Source organism: Python bivittatus, unplaced genomic scaffold (genome assembly GCF_059951505.1).
Source record: "Python bivittatus isolate LINGU-HERP-01145 unplaced genomic scaffold, Pbiv_v1 ctg000320_np1212, whole genome shotgun sequence".
Taxonomy (NCBI): domain Eukaryota; kingdom Metazoa; phylum Chordata; class Lepidosauria; order Squamata; family Pythonidae; genus Python; species Python bivittatus.
Window position 1 is genome coordinate 14559536 of NW_028277052.1, and position 24998 is coordinate 14584533.

At 40.6% G+C, this 24998-nt stretch overlaps 1 protein-coding gene across 3 annotated transcripts; it reads left to right on the plus strand.

The window, feature by feature from the left end:
- Positions 1-216: 216 nt before the first annotated feature.
- On the plus strand, positions 217-24406 carry ASH2L (ASH2 like, histone lysine methyltransferase complex subunit). Of its 3 annotated transcripts, none has more exons than XM_088139136.1 (17): positions 217-370; positions 2628-2697; positions 3207-3352; positions 5347-5435; positions 6542-6636; positions 7783-7878; positions 8078-8173; positions 8851-8926; positions 11786-11803; positions 14435-14528; positions 15353-15570; positions 16593-16760; positions 17263-17456; positions 19097-19189; positions 21229-21327; positions 22231-22290; positions 24193-24406. In XM_088139136.1, exons 1-17 carry the CDS (start codon positions 234-236, stop codon positions 24298-24300), a joined length of 1857 nt encoding a protein of 618 aa, XP_087995262.1. In that variant the 5' UTR covers positions 217-233; the 3' UTR covers positions 24301-24406. The 3 variants fall into 3 exon arrangements, with proteins under 3 accessions (XP_087995262.1, XP_087995263.1, XP_087995265.1); XM_088139139.1 differs by lacking the exon at positions 217-370 and adding an exon at positions 479-591; XM_088139137.1 differs by lacking the exon at positions 11786-11803.
- The last annotated feature ends 592 nt before the right edge of the window (positions 24407-24998 follow it).

A 24998-nucleotide genomic window follows, 5' to 3' on the forward strand; every position in this document is an offset into this window, starting at 1 on the left:
AAACGAAAAATAGAAAATGTTAAGGGAGCTAAAAGTTTCTGGAACTCTGTACAATATACTGTAACATTTCCGTTGCGAGCGCTGCTTTCAAGCCAGACGAAAAACCGTGTTGCCCCTTTAAGGAAAAAGAGAGTGACGTTCCCCCTTTAAAAAAAGGCACGGGAGAATCAGAATGAATAGATCTCGCGAGATTACCCGCTGATAATCCCGCGAGAGGTGATTTCCAGCGCAAGATGGCGTCCGCGGTTGTTGGAGCATCGGCGTCTGAGGATGGAGGAGAAGGGGAGGCCACACCACCGGCTGTTCCGGAGCCGATGGCTGGGGAAGCCGCGGGGCCAACTGAGCAGGCAACTGGGGACTCGGAGACCGGGTGAGACCTGGCGATATGGCGGGAAAAGGGATCGAGATTGGAGTCTTCATTTCTATTGGCTAGCAGCCTTGAGTCCAGTGGGGCGCTCCTATTGGCCGGAGGTCTCGCATCCGTTTCTCATTGGTCAGAGCTTTGACGGTCTGCCCAATGAGCTCCGCCCAGGTTCTTTCTTCCCGCCTGTCGAATCCCGGGCTTTGCGGCGAAGCTTTCAATGGCGCGAGGTATGGAAGCTGCGCTCCTTCCAGGTGTTGAGACTGCAGTTCCTAGAATTCCCAGCCGGCGGTAGTTAGTCCGGCCGCTGCCTCCGCCTGCCTGCTTCCCTGTAGATTTATGGGTGGTGGCAACTCCCCAGATCTTCAGCCAGCCACGACCGTGTCTTCTGAGAGAAACAGTCCCAAGACCTCTGTAGCGCGGCGGGTGGGCTGCGGTCACTATAGCTGCATTCGCCCTTTGCTCTCCCCCGTGGTCCGCAATGGAATCCTGCGACCAGACATGTTGGCTTGCTTGCCTCTGGTGTTGTGTGAGCTGAGCTGTAAACCATGATTTCTGGCTTATTATGTTGCGTGAGCAAGCATGTGGTTCACTCAGTAAACCATGGCTAAGCAGACCATGGTGTTGCTTGTTACCGGTAAATGACATCAGCTTTGCTGTTTCCTACTCAGGCTAGATCAGCTCCGCCTTTATTTTTTTCCTCTGCTTCCTTCGTTCCTTTTAATATATGGCAGGTGCAGATTGGGTTGTAACTTAGTCCCCATTCTGTACACCCACTCCTCATTTAGCAGCTATCTTGGTTTGCAACCATTTGCAAATATGACGGTAATAAATGGTAATTAAACATTAATTTTCCAACCAACATGCATATTTACAACCAAATTCTGTGCATCTGGCAACAGCGCACACTGGAGTGAGCATAGCGGCGGTGTAGCTGCATGAGAGGACTTTATCTGAATGAGACAGCGGCAGCCAGTGATCTTTACAGCGTCTCTCCCTCCCTCTCTCTGTCTCAGTCATATGTTCATTTAGCACTAAATGAGGAGTGGGTGTAAGGCAGCTCCTAGGTTTGAGTTCTGCTGTCTCTTGTTCAAAAGCATGAGATAATTAGTAATGGGGGGAGGGACATCTTTCTGCTTAAAACCACTGAGAATTGCTGCTGATTATATAGTAGGCAACACTGAGCTAGATGGAAAAATAGTCTAGGATAAAGATATTTTCTGTGCTTTTCTGTTGGCATATACCATATATGGCTTGAGTGGTGATTTAGTCTTTTTAGTGTGGTTTTTGCTAACTGTTTTGGGTTACAGCTTTCCACTGGGTTTGGACTTTATAATCAGGTCCTTCGAGAATATGCAAGTTCATATCAACTGGAGTACATCATAGCCATCCATATTCTGAGAACTAAACTTATATGATGATTAGGGCATTGAACTAGGAGCCGGGAAACTTGTGTTCGAATACTATCTCAATCGTCAACCACTTTGGGTTAGTCAGTCCCGCTAAGTCTAACCTGTATGACAAAATTATGATGGGGATAAAATTGCAGGAGTGATTACTACATAAGTTGTGTTGAGAAAAAAAAAGTGGGATATACATTTAATGTGACTAAAGTAAAACTCTGCATGTTTGCCAAATAATAGTGTTGCAAAATTGAAGATCATTTCTGTTCCAGTGAGCCCTCCTTAACTGCTGAGTGTGACAGGGAAATCCAGTGAATAGAAATGCTTGAGGTGGCTCAGGCCTTCCCTTTTAAGAATTGTTGAAAAAGCTTCTTGGAATGAAGTTAAGCTTTGTACACCTAGATCTGGATTTTCTGAGTCAATGAAAATTTTGTCAGAGCAGATTCAAATCCCAATATTTCTGATTAAAAGGATCAGATAATAGATGATGGATAAATGTGTAGAAAATAGCATCCTATAAGGTTTTGTTTGGTTATGTTTTCAAGAAAAAGAAAAGACAGCTTGTTTTGAAACAGCAGATTCCCCATCTCTAGCTTTTTTAACAATAGCATTTCACTAATTTAAACTATTTGATTCTTGCTTGTTAACAATTTGGGGGGGGGGTTGTTTTCTGTAAATAAAAAAGCAAAAAGCTGTTTGTGATATTGGGGTAGAACAAAAACACATAAAATTCCAGATCCAGTTTAAATTTAAAAATGCTAAATACTAGAATCAGTAGGGTCATTTTGTTAAACCTTTTAAATAAAAAAAAAAAGTACACAAAAATTTACAAGCCTGTAATAATGACTTTTAATGCTTTTCAGGGGTGATGCATCTCTGGCTGATGTCACTGCTACCCTAGAAACAGAATCATCCAGTGGAAAGGATGCCTTGGTATGTAAACAAAACCTGTTCTTCAGAGATAAAGCATGTTCCATGATTGATGTGTGTATATGTTAAAAATAGTCTTTCTAATAGAGCTATTCAAATTGGAAAAGATCTCATTTGCATTTTCAAAATGAAAATTAAAAGCAGTGTAAATTTGCAATTCAAGTTGGTTGGATTTCAAGATTGTTTGATAAAAATATATGCGCATTTATACAATTCCTTCAGCCCTTTGAATCAGTTTGAAGGTACCTGATTTGATCAATTTAGTGATTCAGTTTGAAGAGATAATTCAATCAAATTGAATCTTCAAAGCTCACACAGCCATAATAAGTAAGGCTGATTCGACAAAGATGTAAAAATGTCCCAAGATACAAGAGATAGTGTGAAGAAATCTCAGCCATACAGTTGAGCAGGTGAGGATACAGTGGTTAGGTAGGGATAAATGCTTGGAAGGAGGAAAGTATTTTAACTGTTCTTGATGCTCTTTTGTTACCCTTGTGTTGATATTGTTACAGGAAGGTGTGGGGGATGGTTCAGAAGTCATGGATAATCAAACTAGCTCTGTGGATGAGGATAATGGAAGACAACTTGGAGAGATTGAACTGCAATGTGGGATTTGCACCAAGTGGTTCACCGCAGAAACATTTGGGATTGATACCACGTATGTAGTAGCAGCATATTAATAGAATCTCTTTTGATCAGGACAGATGTTCAGTAGAAGTAATTGAAACATTCTCTCCAAATGTTGGTTCTGTGATTCCAGAAGAGGGCAGCAAAAGCTCATATATGAAGTTGGTTTGCAGATCAGTGGAATGTGGAGCTTCCCTTGTTATGTAAACACAGCTTCCTTAACACTTTGTTTACATAATTATTTACAAACAAACAAAAACTGCTTGAGGCATTTTCCCTTTATTTTGTTGCTTAGCAATAGGCTATTGGCATTTATATAGAAAACATCCTGTATATTAACAGGAATAAAAGAAGGTTCCCTATTACATTTCAAGAGCCATTTAGTAGAAGAGAAATGGTAATACCAGAATTTTTCAGGTAGCATGATAAATTCCTTAAATTGTAAGAGCCAGCATCAATTGGTTATGTCCCAGCCTTTCAAAAGGTTTTCTGGTCCTTAACATGGGTCACAAGATGATGGAAGGCCATTCTAAAACATTAGCTCTGTGATTCAAATGGATATAGCATTAAATAGAAACCTAGACTTCATTGTGGCTGTTTTTGATTCCTGTGTGCCCGAATTCACATATCACCCTAAGCCATAATGCAGTTTGTGTGGCTTTGGCTCAGTGCATTGTGTGAACCCAGACTGTGGTGGATTATTTAATGAATTGTGGTTATGCAGAGCATGACTTAACACAATATTATAGGCCTTTTTAAAAATATATATATATAAACAATATTCTGTCTAATAAGCTGTCTGTGGCTGAGGACCTTGCTTTCCTGTCTGTTTGTGTTGCATTAAGAACACAAAGACCTGTAAATATTAATCAAAGCAGTTGTGTTGACACAACTGTATAGACTGTAATCCTTAACTCATTTATTTTTGAGTATGCCCAGCCATTTCAGATAGAACATCCAAACATTTGCAGCTTGAGAATTTCAGTCTTGAATGTTTACATTTTTGCTTTACATTTCCATGAAAGTTTGAGGCTGTTTGCTTGCAGCTATTTCTCTGAAATGTTGACAGCCTTGGCTTAAGCTGAGTGGAGAAATGCTGTTTTGCCTGCTTATTGTGAACCAATGATGCTAAAGATGTAAACATTTATGGAGTTAATCAGTAAAGTGATAGGACATTTATCTTAAAAAAAAAAAAAGAAACCCAAGGTGTTTTAATGTGTTGTCATCTACAGGCTAATTCTTAGTCTAATGCACATCAAATAAACAGACTGATACCATGGATTATCCTCCATTTATTCCATGATTTGAAACCATTCTAATCCAATTCCATTTGTATGGGACATCTCATACAAAACCAGAGCTAAGCAAGCATAAACTTCAGATGTCTCAAGAGAGTGCAGGCTCTGTTGAGAACCTGAAAAATCCCTTGCTTCACTTGGTAATCAGATTTATGATGTTAATAAGGGTGTTCCTTGCTGTCTCCAAATTGGGTGGTTGGTTAGGCCTGGAGGCTTTTATGATGTTAATAAGGGTGTTCCTTGCTTGTCTCCAAATTGGGTGGTTGGTTAGGCCTGGAGGCTTTATGTTCAAATACGCTGACTTGATGTTGATGTTCAGATTACAAAAGGGAACGGACTAAAGGCTACTTATCTGTTTTTGTGATTATTGTCTCTTTGTGTCTGTGTATGTATGAGGGGGAGGGGTGTCAGGGTGTTAAATTCCTAAAGTTGGAAGGAGTCAGGATGGAGTCAGTTTTTCTCTATTACTTGAGAATAATTGAGTTTGGGATGTATTTAAGCATTTAGTAGGTGAGTTATCTTTCACTTCAGTGTATCTCTTCAGCTTTTTATTAATATTGCCTCTAGGTTTATCCTAGAGTGTGGGGGAATGGGCAAGAGTCTTGCATAGTTGTTGTTGTTAGAATAGCTTAACATACCTAAGTGTTGCTACATCGAGTTTATAAAGTCACTATACATTTTTCTTCCACCTGGTTTATTGAGAAGAGCCACTGAATTGTTGTTTCAGATCCTGCCTTCCTTTTATGACTAACTACAGTTTCCATTGCAACATTTGCCATCATAGCGGGAATACATACTTCTTAAGAAAACAAGCAAGTAAGCCGGTGGGGGAAAAACTGGTATAACTATCTTCTCATCCACTTTCATTTTTAAGTTATAAACTTCAAGAAATGGGATTATCTGTAATAACTTTCATCCTTTAGCCCAAGAATTATTAAGCCATGAACACTGTATAGGTACCTATGGGTCAGGGACTGCAACTGGCTGGCAATATTATAGCTGTTTCCAGAAGCTTTATAGATGCAGAGGAAGTTGCCTTATACCATTAGTCCATCTAGCTTTGCTGGGCTGCACTGATTAGTTGTAACATTAGCCCATTTAGATTAGCTGGTCTGCACTGATGAGCTATGGGGGGGTTCTGCGTGCAAAGCATGTGGTCTCTGACTGGGCTACTCTCCTCTCTGGCTTCATTGATTGTTCATTCTGGGAGACATCAGATTTACAGGTAGTCCTTGCTTAACAATGGTAATTGGGACTGGAATTTCTATTGCTAAGTGATGCAGTCGTAAAGCACAATGTCATGTGGCCATGCCGCTTAGCAACAGCAGTTCCGGCAATCCCCAGTTACCATCATTAACTGAATCACCGTGGGTCATTAAGCGAGGACCACACGTGACCACAACTTCTACTTCCTGACAGGTTCCCCATTGACTTTGCTTGTCGGGAGCCAGCAGGGAAGGTCACAAATCACGATCATGTGACTGTGGGACACTGCAGTGGTCAGAAATCTGGGCTGGTTGTCAAGCACCTGGATTGCAATCATGTGACTGTTGGGGCACTGCAGTGGCCAGAACTTTGAGGACTGGTTGTAAGTACCACTTGTTCAGCACCATTGTAAGTTCGAACAGTCGCTGAACAAGTGGTTGTTACCCGAGGAGCACCTGTATCACCGGAAGGAATGTAAAGTTTAATGAACTGATCTGATTTAGCATTGTAGCTGTCACATTAGCTCAATACATGATCAAGAGTCCCAAAATGTACACTGTCATCTGTTTCTCCCTTCTTTGCCCATTATTAAACCGACGTTGAAATTTCCTCCGTAACTTTTTTCATTCATCTCTCTCTTAACTCCTGATGTTTATTTCAGACTATAGAGTGTTATTGAAGAAGCTGGTCTCCTTTCTGTATCTCTTTTCTTAAAGATTTAAAAGAAATGTGTCTTAGTGCTTTGGCGAATCTGACTTGGCAATCAAGGACGCAAGATGAACATCCCAAAACTATGTTCTCAAAAGACAAGGTATGGATCAGTTGTTCCTACTCTGGCTTTGGACCTCTAGAATGGCTGAAATCATATAGTACAGCTTTGCTAGTGGTGGTGAAAGAAGCCCCCTACCAGAACAGTAATACTGTATGCTTATGTGATTAAATATTTAATATTAAAAATATTTATATGCTGCTTACCATGGCTGGGCAGCATTAAAAGGCACTTAGTACAATAACAAATGCAAATAAAAAATATTAGTGAAGCCAATGGCAGCGAGTAGGATGTTGCTGAGATGAACAAAAGTATTTTCCAAAAGTTTGCAAGAGAAATTCCAAGAACCAGCTTCAAGTACAGTTTCCTGGGGTCAAGTATGAAGATAAGCTTGATTTAGTAAATAGGAATCTTGGAATGGTTTAAACGTTTTCCCCCCTTTAAAGTGAGTGCTTTGTGGTTTCAAAATAGTGAGAATAAGCTTTGTACATTTTGTTGAATGTTGAGAACCTTTTCATATTCCCGATGAGAGGTCATTTGATCAACCATGCTCTCTCATGCTACACATCTCCTCATATAGAAAACTTAAGTTTTCTTCTTGGCAGGAATGTATGTCAGAAGATTGTTCAGTCTTATGTCCTGCTGTTGGTACAAAATGGTGCTTGTGTGTGTGTGTGTGTGTGTGTGTGTGTGTGAAATAATGTGTGATGTAATGGTTAGGAGTAAGGTATTGGCCAGGGTGATTTCCTTGTTCCTCAGGCTAAACTTATTCAAAGGGCTGTAGTGGAGAAAAAAAAATTGAGGAGAGAATGATATGTTAGTTGACTTGTGCTCCTTGGGGAAAGAGAGTATAAATCTATTATATCTTTGTGAAAGATGTCTCTTGTATATATTTGTCATCCACTCAGAATTCCAGATTATCTCCATGAATTTTATGGAAACTGCCTTAACTGTGTCTTAATCTGTAACTTGCCTTTTGTGTGGGAAAGCAAAAGTGATGTTCTAGATCTGTGCATCCATAATAAACTTTCATAGCAATTTGCCTCCATGCATTTAGCCTAACCATGTCTGTATCTGAAATCTCTTTCCCTCTTATGATAAAAAGGCTAGAAATATCGTAGGTGGTTAAATTTGGTAAAATGCTTTAGCTGCAAACTTCCCTGTCATTATATTTGATTTTTCAAACAGGATATTATACCCTTTATTGATAAGTACTGGGAATGTATGACAACACGGCAAAGACCAGGAAAAATGACCTGGCCAAACAATATTGTAAAAACAATGGTAAGTCAAGATGAACAAAACTGCCATTTTTCTGATTGATGAGGTTTGATTACAAGTTGGGGGAAAATACATTGGTGAGTAGATAAATTACCATGTTTTGTTTTGTAGTTTAATTTCTTAGTCTGGATGCAGAAACTTATATTACTCAATTTTTGACCTTATGACTAGCATCTGATCTTGTTTGAATGCTTTATTCTAGTGTAAAGAAAGAGATGTGTTTTTGGTGAAAGAGCATCCGGATCCAGGTAGTAAAGATCCAGAAGAAGATTACCCCAAATTTGGACTCCTAGACCAGGTAGGTCAGTGATACAAAACTTCCTCCGGTTTGAGGGCACAATGTAAATATTGATAATAATGAGTAAGGCTCTTGATTTGGGCTCTTTTTCTGAGTGAGGGAAGGATCTTGGAAGGTAGGAAAGTTCCAATCTAACAAATATAATCCAGAAGATTACAGATGTGGGGGGGGAGAGAAGCAGCAGTTTGAACAGAAGCAACACCTTTCACTGGTAGGTGGTTGCAGCCAGGTCTGGGTTCTCTTGTCATAACCTTCTTCCTTGAAAATTGGGGGAGGGCAGCCTCACAGTGACTATTTCTCTCCTGCAGCCCAAAGATTAACATTTCAAAACATTGCTGGAAAATTATTTTTGAAAGTTTTCCAATTGGTTATTTTTCAACGATCCGCTCTCTAGCAGGATGCTAGTCTTTTGGAACGACTGAAATCGCTTTCAGATAAGAGAGGCGGACAATTTTTGTCTGCTGTAGAATTTTGTTGGAACTAAATTTGCCATTCTTAACAAATTTACCTGGGGAAAATTTCCACAACATAGTAGGATTCATTTCTGAGTGAACAGGAATCGCAAGATCTGGGGTGAGTTGGCAGTTTTCAAATCTTAACCAATTAAAACAGGTACAAAGTGGAAAGGAGGCTGAAAGTATTTTTTTTTAAAGAAATACCCTTTGCTTCCTTTTTAGGACCTTGCTAATATTGGTCCTGCGTATGATAACCAAAAACAGAGCAACACTGTATCTACTAGTGGAAGTCTAAATGGTAAGTTTGTTTAATTTTTTCTTAAATGAGGAAATATTAATTTAAAATGTTCAATCCTCAAACCCTGTAGTTGAGTATATTTTCTTTATAAATCAAAATGTAATTATGTTTACATGCTTTGTTTATTTTTATTTTTTGTTTGGGTTTTTAATGTATCTTGTAATTTTTTTGTTCTTTTGGTAAGTTGTAGCAATAGCAAAACTATTAAATAAATAGTTAGGTTTAGATTGCAGTCCTATGCATGATTGCTTGAAAGTTCCACTGTATTAAATGGGATAAACTCCCACCTACAGTGGGGCAAAAAAGTATTTAGTCAGCCACCAATTGTGCAAGTTCCCCCCCTTAAAAAGATGAGAGAGGCCTGTAATTTCCATCATAGGTATACCTCAACTATGAGAGACAAAATGGGGGGGAAAATCCAGAAAATCACATTGTCTGATTTTTAAAGAATTTATTTGCAAATCATGGTGGAAAATAAGTATTTGCTCAATATCAAAAGTTCATCTCAATACTTTGTTATATATCCTCTGTTGGCAATGACAGAGGTCAAACGTTTTCTGTAAGTCTTCACAAGGTTTTCACACACTGTTGCTGGTATTTTGGCCCATTCCTCCATGCAGATCTCCTCTAGAGCAGTGATGTTTTGGGGCTGTCGCTGGGCAACACGGACTTTCAACTCCCTCCAAAGGTTTTCCATGGGGTTGAGATCTGGAGACTGGCTAGGCCACTCCAAGACCTTGAAATGCTTCTTACGAAGCCACTCCTTTGTTGCCCGGGCGGTGTGTTTGGGATCATTGTCATGCTGAAAGACCCAGCCACGTTTCATCTTCAATGCCCTTGCTGATGGAAGGAGGTGTTCACTCAAAATCTCACGCTACATGGCCCCATTCATTCTTTTCTTTACACGGATCAGTCGTCCTGGTCCCTTTGCAGAAAAACAGCCCCAAAGCATGATGTTTCCACCCCCATGCTTCACAGTAGGTATGGTGTTTGGATGCAACTCAGCATTCTCTCTCCTCCAAACACGACAAGTTGAGTTTAGACCAAAACGTTCTACTTTGGTTTCATCTGACCATATGACATTCTCCCAATCCTCTTCTGGATCATCCAAATGCTCTCTAGCAAACTTCAGACGGGCCTGGACATGTACTGGCTTAAGCAGGGGGACACATCTGGCACTGCAGGATTTGAGTCCCTGGTGGCATAGTGTGTTACTGATGGTAGCCTTTGTTACTTTGGTCCCAGCTCTCTGCAGGTCATTCACCAGGTCCCCCCATGTGGTTCTGGGATTTTTGCTCACCATTCTTGTGATCATTTTGACCCCATGGGGTGAGATCTTGGGTGGAGCCCCAGATTGAGGGAGATTATCAGTGGTCTTGTATGTCTTCCATTTTCTAATTATTGCTCCCACAGTTGATTTCTTCACACCAAGCTGCTTGCCTATTGCAGATTCAGTCTTCCCAGCCTGGTGCAAGTCTACAATTTTGTTTCTGGTGTCCTTTGACAGCTCTTTGGTCTTGGTCATAGTGGAGTTTGGAGTGTGACTGTTTGAGGTTGTGGACAGGTGTCTTTTATACTGATAACAGGTCAAACAGTTGCCATTACTACAGGTAACGAGTGGAGGGCAGAGGAGCCTCTTAAAGAAGTAGTTACAGGTCTGTGGGAGCCAGATATCTTGCTTGTTTGTAGGTGACCAAATACTTATTTTCCACCATGATTTGCAAATAAATTCTTTAAAAATCAGACAATGTGATTTTCTGGATTTTTTTTCTCATTTTGTCTCTCATAGTTGAGGTAGACCTATGATGAAAATTACAGGTCTCTCTCATCTTTTTAAATGGGAGAACTTGCACAATTGGTGCCTGACTAAATACTTTTTTGCCCCACTGTAAGTATCCATAGGAATACATCTTCATGGAATTAATCCTGAATTATATACGGTTGGAACCTGTGCTCAAGAATTCTTTCTGCATTAGGTTTACATTAAAAGGCATACCACATGTGTATATGTGTATGAATCTATGTTATTTATTGCAAGAAACTCTGTGGATTCTTTTTCAGAATTGGAGAGTATAATTTGCCTAGTACTCCTCAGTTTAATAATTGAGCTGCTACTTTCCTAGAAAAGCAATCTGGCAAATTTAAAAATGTAATCTTAAATTGAAAAAAATAGTTCATTCAAGCCTGTCACTACAGATGGTTTTTATGGCATGAATTTGTGGCTGTGCATCTCTTTTGCTGCCGTGTTTCCAGAACTCCTCTGGGAATAAGTTTGTGCTTCTAAAGGTCTCCCATTGACTTCAGTGGGACTTGCACAAGAACCTTCTCTAAGGATGGCATCTCATTTAATCCCAGCCTAAGGGTAATGCAAATTTTGGAAAGGAGGCTCAATAAAAATGGGTTTCTCTTTAATCATTGGATTTAGTTGCCATTGCAGGCAAATCCCATTCATTGAATGAAAAGGCTGGCTGAGGAATAAAATCCTCTCCTGCCCGTCCATTCTGGTTTCATGCTAACCATGGAGGGAATGCACCTTCCTCAGCAGCTAGAATGAAGACCAAGCACCCTGGAACTGAGGGAATGCCGTTATTCCGTCTCTCCTCTGCTTGGCCTGTTTTCATGCTGGCTGTAAGAGGAGGTAAGCCCTCTCCTCCATTTCTGAAATGGAATCCAGGGAGAAAAAGAACAGAGAAATTCACAGCCTTCTAAGAAGTTATTAAATGAATTTCAGGTGACTTAAGTTTTCTGAACATGCACCCAAGGGCTGGTATTGATTGTTTTAATTTCCATTTCATGTTATGGTGCTTTCTTCTCTTGTTAAAACACAACAACAACATGGTGCAACTTCTGTTCTTACAGGTGGAGCCTCTTTGGGAGGTGAATATTTGCTTTTCAGCTTCCTAAAACTTAAGTATTGTGTGAAAAGCCTTTTTTTCCCTTTTATTTTGTTTTGCCAAATTGTTGTAGAAGCTAAGAATAATTAACCCCAAGCATACCACATAAATTTGTAAGTGGAACATTTAAAAGCGTACATGAAGCATTTACAAATGGTTAAAGGTCATATTCTCCATTTCACTGATCACATAAAAGCTTTAGTTTTAATTCAATTCATTTTGTTGATTTGATTTCTTTTGGAGAGGGTTGGATGCAAGTCTCTAGATGTGTAACCTCGGTTCCTCTCCTGTAAAATAGGGAAAAGAATTGGTGGGAAGTGTGTTTCAGAAAACACAAGTTTTGGCTCTCTGTCTCAATAGGGCTGCTAAACATTAAAACGTGGAGTCCTTGGTGCTCTCTGAGCTTGGTTATTTCTTGCAGATGTTTTATTACCCGACTAGGTAACATCATCAGTGCTAGTGAGGTGGGGTTTGCTTCCTGTTTATATATAGTAGCTCCAAGGAACTACCAAGGAGAAAACTACACTCCCACCAATGCTGGCAGGGCAAGCTACTGTATATAAATAGAGAGCAAACCCCATCCCATTTAGCACCGATGATGTTACCTAGTTGGGTAATGAAACATCTGCAAGCAATTAATCAGGCTCAGAGAGCACCAAGGACTCCACAGTTCAACCCTGAGCTACATATATTCTCTTCTATTAGTAAAACATTAAAATAAAATCAACATTCATACAACATTGCCTTCTGAATTCAAACAGTCAGCTTTTACCCCACATAATTAGTGTGCTTCTTTATAGTTTATGTTAGCTCTTACCGCATAGTCCTAAGAGAAGGCTAGATCTTGGATTCTGATCTTGGACATGGGAAAAACCCTGCTCAGATACAAAGTTTACTGGTTGGTAAAACACTGGCTAGGTTCAGATAGCATGCTGTGACAAAATGTGATTGTTTCACAGGTGTAGTGCATTACCTGAACCTAACCATTGTATTTTGTACATGGGTGTCTATGAGGGGACCAAATGACAAAACGTGTATCACAACATTGAAATGTCACAATGCAGACTCCTTCGGTGTGCGTGTCATAACACTGCACACAAATACAACGGGCAGAGCTTGCAGTGTGATGTTGCAATGCATGTTTGATTGTTTTGGGGAAGCAAACAGTTGCTGATGTCCCTAGTTTTGCAAACCTCGTAGAGTTTAATGGGTTTGAATCTAAGTCATTGTAAAATAAACTGTGACTGGGCAAAGTGTGCAAACTGAGCTTGTCTCTCAGTCTGCTTCATAAAACTATTTGGATGATAAAATGCAATATCCTTGTGTATGTTGCCCAGATGTCAGTAGTGTATGGTTGAAATGTAAATATAGTCTCTTGAAGCCCCATGCGATTTTTGGCGAACAAGTTGTTCCACCTTTGAAAAGGTTGCTTGAGCCAGTCAGGAAATAGTCCAGCTCATGAGATGAAGAACTTGTTGCCTGAATTCAGGTTGGAAGGTGGCACTCCAGATTTGCAAAGAGAGAAGCCACTTTTTTACATTTGAACCTTACTTCGTAATAATGAAAATAAAAATCTGTAGTTCAAATTAATTGGTGGGAGTGCAGAAGAGGACACTCCCTTTAAAGGTTGTGTTTCCTTAGACTGCTGGAGATACTGATTTCAAAGCTTATTACTGGTGCAGCTTTGCTGCCCTGCGCTAATGTTTAAAGGTGGCTGTCTAGTCCACCAGAAAGTTTGTCTCTGGGTTGGTCAGTTTAGAGCCTGAAGAGATCTGCCTCTGATACTCACTAGCTCCACGTCTCTACATTCAAATCAGTCAGTCTTGAATGATTGTTCTCACTCACATTTGAGTAGCAACTTACACGGGACACTGCTGTTCATAATATTTTCCAGGCTGATGGGTTTGAAATTTTGATTCTCTGTATTTTCCCAGATGATGATAATAATCAGTTGCCTATTCTGCAGAAAAATCTTGTGCCTTGGTTTTTCTGTCTTCTGGACTTTGAGTGATGGAGGCTTGAGCTGGGCTAGGAGCTGTGGGACCAAATGTATTCTAACTCTTTTGTGGAGTGCTTACATTAGGGGGAACCAGAAAGGAGCTGAACCCCTTATCTAAGCCGACCCCTTAACTGTTATTTATAAAATTATAAAACAAAGAAGCAATTTACCAAAAAAAAATTTAAAATACAGGGCTTGTAGAGAGTTTGAAGGTCTTCAGTGTCTTCTCTCCTAATTTGAGCAACAGAGTTTTTGTGATTTGAAGTGAGGGGAAGTCTGAGTTCCCCCTTCGTTATAGAATAAGATCCTACTTTTGTCTTTGTGTGATTTGAATCTCTATGAAAGAAATTATGGTAGTTCTTTCATTTAATATCAGCCCAGTGACACACATTAGGGTGTTGCCTGTGTCTTACACAAAATACCATTTTGATTCCCAAGTTAGAAGAGGCCAGGAAGTGAACCAAACATAAATTGTTTTCTTAGAGCAGTGAAATTCTGCTTCCTACCTGAAAGACATCTGGCTTTGTTGAGGTTCAAATGTACCCAAGGGGATTAGGGCCAATTCCCCAATCATATCAGTAGATGACATACATTTGTGGTGTTTCTCTTTCCAAGGGGGTCTTGTGGCGGGAAGTAGTGGGAAAGGAAGAGGGGCCAAACGCAAGCAGCAAGAAGGAGGAACTACGGGAACAGCCAAGAAAACTAGGAGGTAAGTCCAGCAGAATTTGGCTTGATATAGAAAGGATAGAAAAGAAGAACAACTCTTGTCCTTCTGTTTATTGTTATTTCTTTATTCATTTATTACCTTTCTGTGTAGTGTTTCTACCAAAGGGGATCAGTTAGCTCAGTGTTTTTCAAACTTGGCCACTTCAAAATGTGTGGATTTTAACTCCCAGAATTCCCCAGCCAGAATGCTGGCTGGGGAATTCTGGGAGTTGAAGTCCACGCATCTTAAAGTGGCCAAGTTTGGACAACACTGGGTTAGCTCATAGACCAGAATATCAGTGTACAATCCCCTTGACTCATTTGTGAACAGACCTCTGTTGATGTGGAAGAGCTTGATAATATGAATGGGGGAGCAAACGCCCACGGGACTTCCCAGCTTGTATACATCTGTCTGAGCATAAGGATCAGCAAGAGAAGGCCTTCTTATAGCTGCGGTCAGAGGCCTGTTGTTTAGGCATGGTGGTGGTGATGGGGCTTCTCATCTGTTGCTCCCAAGCTATGGAAAACATTGCCTTCTGAGTTGTGGTCAGCCCTTCTGTTTCTAGAAAAATTATTGAGACTGTCCTCCTCATGCAGGGCTCTTGATCTGTACTACTACTACTATGTTTGCTATTGTATCACATTTTCATTGCTTATATTTTATTTTAGATAGTTAGCCGCCTATCTTTGTGGTATGCCTAGAAGGGAAGGGAATAAATTGAAATAATGATGGTGATCAATACCGACTAATTAAAAGGTTCTGTTCCTCTTTCTTGTTTGGAAGGCTGAGAGAGATGCTCCTTTAACTGATTCATTTTGCTTCCACAGTGATCCTTTATTCTCTGCTCAGCGTCTTCCACCCCATGGCTATCCGTTGGAACACCCTTTTAATAAGGATGGGTACCGATACATTTTGGCGGAGCCTGACCCCCATGCTCCTGACCCAGAGAAGTTAGAACTAGACTGTTGGGCAGGAAAGCCTATCCCTGGAGACCTCTACAGAGCCTGCCTGTACGAACGGGTCCTTCTAGCTCTGCATGACCGAGGTACCAAGTTGCTCGACCTCGTTGAATGTTTCCTGAACTTGGTGACCAGGGCTGGTTAAGAAGCAGTGATCATGCAAAATTGGATTTGTGTCCCTGTTTCTTAAGAGTGAGGCTATTTTAAACAACAAAACAAGCCCTGAAAGTTGTGCCACGGATTTTGGCAATGTGATCTTGGAGTTGTAGTAAACGAGTAGGTGGATCATAGATCCGCCCCAAGGAAGTATCAGATTAGATGATCTTATTTGTGAGATTGTATCCAAAAGTCATGAAAGAAAAAGGAAAAAACAACAACACACAAACAGCAAACTGATCACCATAGGAATTCAGGAAGCCAAAATGAGGAAGGGGTGTGTGTGTGGAGGTGATTTATGCCATTGGCTTTTTTTTAATTGCAAGGTAATACCTAATTAGAAACATCTTTGAGAGATGGTTGTAATTAATGGGCATGTTTGCACTTAAAAAGTCCAGAGTTTAATTCCTGGCATTTCCAGGGAAGGGCCTTTTGATATTTTTGATATCTTGTAGGGCAACAGAGTTCTAGAGAGCCATTATATGGCAGGAGGATTGGTCTGGAAATTTCTCCAAATATCCAGTACATTTAGTTTGCATTGCACAGGATGGTTTGCAAAAATATACATTTCCTCCTTACATCAGAACATTTTCTGACTGATGCCATATACTGTCTAAGAATAATCCCTTAAAAAAACAGATTTTAAAACTGTCAGTCTTGTCTAATACATTGTATTTGCAGTCAGGATCTATCAATGATTCCTAATCAACTTAGCAAACTGAAAACATTCTGCAATAAAAATAAGAACTAGAAGTTCCCACCATATGTTGCTGGCTGCCAGTCAAGATACACTATAGTGTATTAAACAGACTGTGCCAGGAATGTGTGATCCAGCAGAGAGGAGAGCAGTGATACTTCGGAGGCTTTCTGTTCCTGAGCAATTGCTTTGTTTCTTTAGGATCTGCAGATACACAATAGCTTAGCTTTGCCTTTCTCCCTCTCATTGCTGCAGCCCCTCAGTTGAAGATCTCAGATGACAGGCTGACGGTTATTGGAGAAAAAGGGTATTCAATGGTACGAGCCTCACATGGGGTGCGGAAGGGGGCCTGGTACTTTGAAATATCCGTGGACGAGATGCCTCCAGAAACGGCTGCCAGACTTGGGTGGTCTCAACCTCTAGGTAAACCCACTGCCCCTTCTTTCACGTGTCCTCTCTCTCCCTTTCTTCCATTGAGGACCTCAAAGTATGTTGCAGGGATTGACTAGAGCTTAGACTGGGCAAAGGGGCTTTTTTACAGGCATTCAGCTTCCTTTCTCAGACTCTGCACATCTTCCTTATCCTTCAGGATACATCCCTCAAATTAGCTTGGCCTGTTTCCTTGCACCAGGGGTCCCCAACTTTTCCAAATCAATGGAAACACATGTATGAATTGTCATCTGACTTGTGTCCTTCCCTAATTGTTTCCCCCACACATGGCTTGTAACCTGGACATGCTTGTTGCATAGGCAAGGATAGGTAGGAGCAGCAGTACCATTTAGGGTGCCAGGATCTGCTAGGAAAGAACAAAATTCCTCTTCTTCCGCTAAGATAACCAGCTTCCTTCCCTCCAGATAACATTTTGAAGCATTCTATAGACAAATACAATCAAATACTTGAAAATATAACATTTGGTTTTCTGCAGGGAACCTTCAGGCTCCTCTAGGTTATGACAAATTCAGTTACTCCTGGCGTAGCAAGAAAGGGACAAAGTTCCACCAGTCTATCGGTAAACACTATTCATCAAGTTACGGCCAAGGGGATGTGCTCGGTTTTTATATCAGCCTTCCTGAGGACACAGAAACAGCCAAATCCCTGCCAGATACTTACAAAGACAAGGTGGGTCTTCTAATTAAGCACTTTAATAGAGCCAACTGGGCTTTTCCATAGGACGCCATGTGAGCTGCCTGAGAATAGTTAGGCTGGCACATAAAGAGTTCTGATACTTCTCACTGAAGTACTAGAATCAGCTGGGAAGCTAATGAGGCAGCATGTCTTAGGATCATAAGTGTTCCTCATTTATATGAAAAAACTGGCATAGGTACTTTAAATATGTAAAACTGTAGATAATCTGTGTATCTGTGTGTTCATAGACAGAAAAGCAGATGGGCTATTCCTGCCTGGTGCAGGAATCAAAACTAAAACATCTCTGAGCAATATCTGACCATCTTCTTGAATGCTGAGCTTTCTGTTCAAAAAAATTGAGGGTGTTTTATACTTCTCATTAACCTAGGAAGGAGCTGACCTATGTTAATTAAAAGAATGCATTGCAAGGAAGTAACAAGCAGGAAACAAAAACAAGGGATGCTCCTTGTTTGCTTTTATTTATTTATGCATTGTTATATTTTTACCTAGTTATCCAGTGAGGAAGTTCTGGGGTATTATATGGTTTCCACAAGCCCTTCCCCCATAACCCTTCATTTACAAAATAACCCCATATGGCAAATTTGCTAAGCAGGAATTTGAACCTGGATTTTTCTCAAGATTGATGGATTATGGGCCATCAGGTCAGCATCAACTCTTGCCAACTGCATAGCTAGGCTTTCTCCAGGAAGAATTTTTTTTCAAGACTTATTGGTAAATTATGGAATTTGCTACCATATGTTTTGATGGTTGTCAATCTGCAAAGTTTTAAAATAGAATACTAGTTGCTACTAATTCTGTTGGCTGTGTATTTTATCCAGTACCGCCAGTGGTGTGCCTTGAAACATCAGGGAGATTGATTGGCCAGTGAAAAAGAACAACACCCTGGGGAGTTCATGTTGTTACTTAAGATTTAGATCTTGCCTTTGCTGTAGGAGCCCCAGGCAATGTATTTCCTCTTCCAATTTTATCCCCTCAGCAACTGTCCTGTGAGGTAGATTAGGTTGAAAAATTATGATCGTCCCCCAACAACCTAGTGACTTTTCATGTCACCTGCTGAGGGTGGACTTGGAACTTGGTTTTGCCCCAGTTCCAATCCAATATTGTTCTAGCAGAGCTCTTAATTATGCTCTAATGATGCTGCTAACTTTGTTACTGTTTTATTAAAACATATTTCTCTTGACTTTCAGGATGCAGATCTTTGCAACATACCTTAGAGCAGTGTTTCTCAACCGTGACAGCTTTAAGTTGCAAGGACTTCAACTCCCAGAATTCCCCAGCCAGCATGCTGGCTGCGGAATTCTGGGAGGTGAAGTCCTCACAACTTAGTTGTCAAGGTTGAGGAGCGCCATCTTAGAGTATAGCTAATACATGCACTCCTTGATATTTAATAGTTGCTCATGTTCTGTTCTCTTGCCCATCACAATCCCATGAGTGTTTCTACTCTCTCTGGAGGTAGTGACTTCTATTACAGATAGCAAGGAACAACTCACTGAATTGCTGAATTAAGCAACCGAAGTCACATTTGTCTCACTAGCCAGTAGTTGTACTTCTGTCTCATCATTGTTTTAGAAATGCATTTCTGCTTTGATGTGACCTCCCATGTGTCCTCTTAGGCTTTGATCAAGTTCAAAAGCTACTTGTACTTTGAAGAGAAGGACTTTGTGGATAAAGCTGAGAAAAGTTTAAAGCAAGCCATTGGAAGCCAAGTAAGTTTGAAGCAGAAATTGGGTTGCTGAAAAGAATTGCATGAAAATCGTAGAATTGGAAGAGGCCTTTTAGGTCTTTGAGCCTAACACACTGCCTCGGTGCAGAAATTCATGTGTTCAGTATTTTGTCCATGTGTTTAACATCATTGTGAAACCATTGGAGGAGATTGTATATTTTTGTTTGGGTAGCTTCCATGTGCTAACATTAGAATAGCATGTCTCCTTTCCACTTGGTCCAGGCAGGCCATGGTAGTTCAGAACTGATGTTTGAGATCAGCTCAGACTAGATGTGAACATCTTGGAATCTAATCCAGAAAAGACTGAAATCCTTCTACCTGGTAGAGTTTCCAGTCCAGCAAGAAGGGTGCTGCCTATTTCATTTGGGATTTTGTTCTTCTTGAAATAGCAAATTCTTGTCCTCGGGTTGATGCAAGTTTTGCTTCCACTTCTGGAGAGAGAAGATCTGGCCTTGGTCCTATGTGACTTCACTATATGGACCTTCATTAATGTCACTGCACCGATTAGCAGGCTGCCTCAGCTCGTACAAAACACAACTGTGAAAACTGAGCCTGTTTTTCATCTGATTCACTGGTTTCTGATTCATTTCCAGGCACGCCTCACATGACTGGTTATTACCCTGAAAGCCATGTGTCTTTCTTAAATTGTGGTGCTGAAGATCTGGACACAGTTCTCAGCTTTGGGGCTTGACTAGAGTAAAATACAGGGCTTTCCTCAGTTAGAAAACCAGTTCCATTCTCCCAAATTAACTGTGATATTGAGAAGTGCCTCAGAGGTTCATCATACACAGCTGCTCAGAGAAGGAGGCTTACCAACAAGCACTGCATTCCTGCAGTGCATAGGCTCTTTCATCAAGAGGAAAAGAACAGCCCTCTTACCTCAGCAGATATCATGTCCACCTTTTATCAGCAGGATGAGAATTCAAAGTTTTCATGAGCCACTCTGGACCTGCTGAGCTTCTGTTCCTTGCATAACACCTACTCTGTGGATTTTCTGGCTTTCCAAATTGTGAAGTCACCACCATCCACTGTGTGACTGTTACTGAAATTTATTTCAACAGTGGGTTGCTGTGCTGTTATTGGAAACTGCAATCTAATTGGCTAAGTGGAAAAATAGTAGTCCAGTTTTTTATCCATTAACTCTTAATTTTACATAGTGTGCATAACATAAGCAGGAACTGTTTCCTCCATTCATCATCTACATCAACATTTATGAAGTCTGCGGACAACCTGTCAAGTGCTCCTCCCCTTAGAAATGCTGTTTGAAAATATACTGTTCAAAAATTTGCTTGGGTGATTTTTATAACATGTAATTCAGTTTTGTTGTGTTCTTGTTCTTTTTTTTTTCTCCACCCTCCCTTTTTTTTTTTTCCTTGTGCCCTAGGCCATTGGAGCCTAACTTTGTGTTACAAGAACTTAAATTTTATCTGATTTTTTAAAATGAACTTTGGGAAAGCTGAGGATCCTGAAGAGTACCCCAGCTCCAGAAAGAGTTTTGCAAGCTGCATTTTGAAGGTCATCTAAAGTTGCAGGTTGCACATCTCTGGTTTTTCATTTTATAAAATCCAAGACTTAAGACCTTGTGATTTATTTATCCTTTGGATGCTCTACAGAAGCCCTTTCTGCATTTCCAGGAGAACACAATGTGTAGCCCAAGGGCCTATGATACGTGCCACTAAAACACAACAAGCAGAGGAAAGGTCATTATAAGTTGCAAGTTGCACATCTCCGGTATAAGCACATTCTGAAGCATTCTTTCTGTGCTTTGACCTGCAACACAATGACTTTCAAAGATAGTTTTGTAGTTTATAAAATGCAAGACTTAGATCTTGTGCTTTATTTATCTTTTTGGATGCTCCCTTCTGCATTTCCAGGAGAACACTGTGTACCCCGAAGGGCCTATGGTATGTGCTACTAGAACAGAAGAAGTGGAGGAAAGGGCATTTTGCAGGTCAAAGGGAAGTGCCTAAAGATTACAGTCGTACTCTGCAGCTTGTGGTGACAGATGTCTGTCTCTTTTAGATAATCTTCTATAAGAATGGTACCAGTCAAGGAGTTGCATACAAAGATATTTTTGAAGGTGTTTATTTCCCTGCAGTATCTCTGTATAAAGGCTGCACGGTACGTAGAAGCTGAATTGCTCAGCTCTTTCAGATCTGTTTGCCTTGGGCTTGATATGATGTGTGAGGGCCTGGTCCTGAAAGTAGGTTCATACTAGCACAATGGGCAGGACTGTGTATCAGTGACACATATATTGATGCAAGATGGTGCCTGCCCTCAGCCTCCCCAGGCACCTCTCACCACTGACCACTCAACAGCATCGATCCTTACATGCTTGCAAAGGGCAGGTATGTGAGAAGCTCATCTTCTCTGCCGTTAGAAAGTCCCACGGCTGCTAATTCTGGGCTGAAAGGACCACAATAGTTGACTTGAACTAATTAACTGTATGGCATGAGGGTAAATGTGGGGAAAATCTTAGAGTACATATTTGCCTAATTCAGCCTTGCATTTAACTGCTACAGTCTCAGAGCTATTGGGGGTCAAGAGTGCTTGGAATCTCATACAGACTGGTGGAAGAAAAACAGATAACAATCTCTCCTCTGCAAATTTGCCTGGCTAGCAGGAGAAGGAAAAAATACTTTTCTTCATGGCATGTGCAGAAATGCAGACAATCTCTGGAGGAAGGCTGTTCCTTCTGAATCTTGTATACAGTTTTCTTGGCAGAAGCCTTTCTTTTTACTAGTAGCCTTGTTTGCAGAGTAACTTTTTTCTGTGATTATAAAAAAGCTGTAAAGCTATATGAGGCTCTGTCTCCCCCCCCCCTCTTTTTTTTAAGCTTATGCTTTTTTAAAGGAATTGTTTTATTTGGGGTTAAGCTGTCCTTCAGTCTCTTCCATTATAATTTTCCAGACATGTATCCTTTTGTCCCAATAATACCTATTGAAATATTGGAGGTGCAGGGGGTAGTACTGAGCAATGCAATAACTTAGTATAAATTAAAAATAAATCCTTCCCCTTTTATAGGTTTCTATCAACTTCGGGCCCTACTTCAAATGCCCACCAAGAGATATTAGTTATCGCCCGGTAAGTCAGAGATCAAAGTGATATTGTGTGCCTTTCTTAAGTGATATGATCAAAGGTTTTGTGTGCAAGTAATCTGTAAAATTTTCCATGTAAATGAAAACCTTAGCTTCATGGGCCAGATTAATTTTATTTCTAGTAGGAATAACATGTGCACGTTTGGCCACTGAATAAAGTTACACAAACAAAGAAAGAGATAACATTACCAGCTTAGTTATGCCCTGACCATGTTTAGCTCTGTAAGTTATGTGTAGTTAGCTATGCATGTATTCTAAGAGCTAGAAACTCTCTCTTTTTTTTAAAAAAAAAAAAGAATACTAAGAATTTACACCAGTTGCCAGATTATTTAGCTATTGTCTCATTCATAGTATACAGAGATATCATTTTGGAGTAGTACAGGTTTTCAGCCTTTGATGAAATAGCTGTGGATATGATTTGATTTCCATCTTAACGGAAGAAGAAGAGCCCTATTCCGCTCCATGACTGTTCTTCCCATAGCTGTAACTGAAGGTAGAAAGACACTCTCCCTCTTCACGGACTTCATTTGTAAGCCAATGCATAAGCTTAAAATTTAAGTAATCAAGCAGTATTCCTTTTCTTATTTCAAGAACAGGCCAAATAAGGCTCAAGTGCTGAAATTTACTCTATTTTGCAACCAGAAATTGTTGAGTTAAAAGAAAACATTCCTTCCGGTTAGTAAATTAGGAACTGAAAACCTTGCTAAGCAATACAACAGTTCTATCAGTTTAAAGGCACAGTGTGCTTGCATTCCAACAGGCACAGCCAACATACTTCTAGCTCTTTCTCTGCAGAGGCGAGACATCGCTTTGTTTTTCAAAGGAAGTTGAGAAATGTAGGGATATGCAGCAGTTACTGGATTCTGATTTAGCATCAGCTGCAGCCAGAAGTGCTACCCTAAATGACATGGTGTAAACCACTTAATTTCTCCCCTTTGGGGATAATCTTTAGGCAGCAGATTTCACTGGAAGAAATAACCCATTCATTGGCTGTTAGAAACCAGGAGGGAGAAAAAGGGGGTTCGGCTCTGCTTTGGTTTCGCTGCACTTTTTCTTTTAAGGAAAAGCGCAACTGTTTCCCTGTCCACCGATGATTATGAAGTGGCCTTTGGTGCCTAAAATAAACGGATTCCGTGTAGCTAAGAAAGGAAAGGTTAAGAGTAGGCTGAGTGAAAGGTGAATATATATTATCAATGTAAGCAGTGAATTTCTGCAGTTGCACTCTCTCTGGGTTCCAGTGCCTCATAGCGTATGCATAACTTGCCTTATATTCATTCATTCATTCATTCATTCATTCATTCATTCATTCATTCATTCATTCATTCGATTTATATGGCCATCCTCCTTGTGAGATACAGCTCTGGGCAGCTGACAAAAGTAATAAAAACACAAGCCTAAAACAGTCCAGCAAACAAACAAGAAAAAACCTGGTCCCCAGTCCAACCACATCCATCTGTCTATATAGGCCGCCAGGCTCCAACCTTGCTATCCCAATGTCTGGGGGGAAGCCAGCTCTTAATGGCTTTCTGGAAAGCTAAGAGGGTGGGGTCCTGCCAGATCTCAAGGTGGATTCCGCAGGGCAGGGGCCAGGCTGCTACGTAAAAGGCGCCACAATGTGTTTCCCACCCCGACTGACTGCAGAGCTTTAAGAAGCTTTAAGCTTCGAAATTCCTTTGTCCCTCCACCAGGAAGTTGGTAAGCACAATGTCCTGCCCTCTCGTCCCCCATAATCACATCAAGAATTGCATTTTTGATGGATGTAGACTCTAACATGCTGCCCTTCAAAGAACCCAAAACTATGCAGATGCAAATTAAATCTCAGTTGCTTCCTGTACTGTACTGTACGACGTTAAACTAAAGCAACTCACCTTTCTCTCTCTCCCTGCAGGTCAGTGACATGGGCTGGGTCGCTGTTGTAGAGCACACGCTGGCAGACGTCCTCTATCACGTGGAAACAGAAGTTGATGGGAGACGCAGTCCACCTTGGGAACCTTAAAAAGATGCCGTGTATTTATTATTTTTTTTTATTTTTTACAAAAAAAATAACATGCTCAGTGGCCATAGAGGGAAAAAGGAATAAATGTCTCTTTTTTAAGTTTCTAGATTTGTGCAGTTCTTCCTTCTTGCTTTTCACTGTTTTTCTCAATTCTTCCTTCGATAAGCAGAGTCAGCAGGCTGGAAACCACAAAGGGTGGCCCTGTGGGAAGATAGGAAATAAAGTTTCTGCAGATCCAGGGCTACTGCAAGATAAACAGAAGCATTCTTCTTTCTAAAATGACTCTCAAGAGAAAACACAGCTTTCTAAAAAAGGTAGACTTGACCTCTTCCAGGCAGTGGGGGATCTGGAGATCTAGAGATATAGGTAGTCCCCAGTTTAAGAACGAGTTCCGTTCCCAAGGTCTGTCCTTAAGACGAATTTGGATGTAAGCCGGAACAGTATTATTGTATGATACTATATAAGCCAATGTTTCTCAACCTTCGCAACTTTAAGATGCGTGGACTTCAACTCCCAGAATTCTCCATCCAGCCTTGCTGGCTGGGGAATTCTGGGAGTTGAAGTCCACGCATCTTAAAGTTGGCAAGGTTGAGAAACACTGATATAAGCAGTATTGTGTAATGAACTTGAATCATTGTATATTGAACTCGACTTTTGCTACAGTAGACTTCCTTCTTAACAATGGGTCGTCTGTGAAC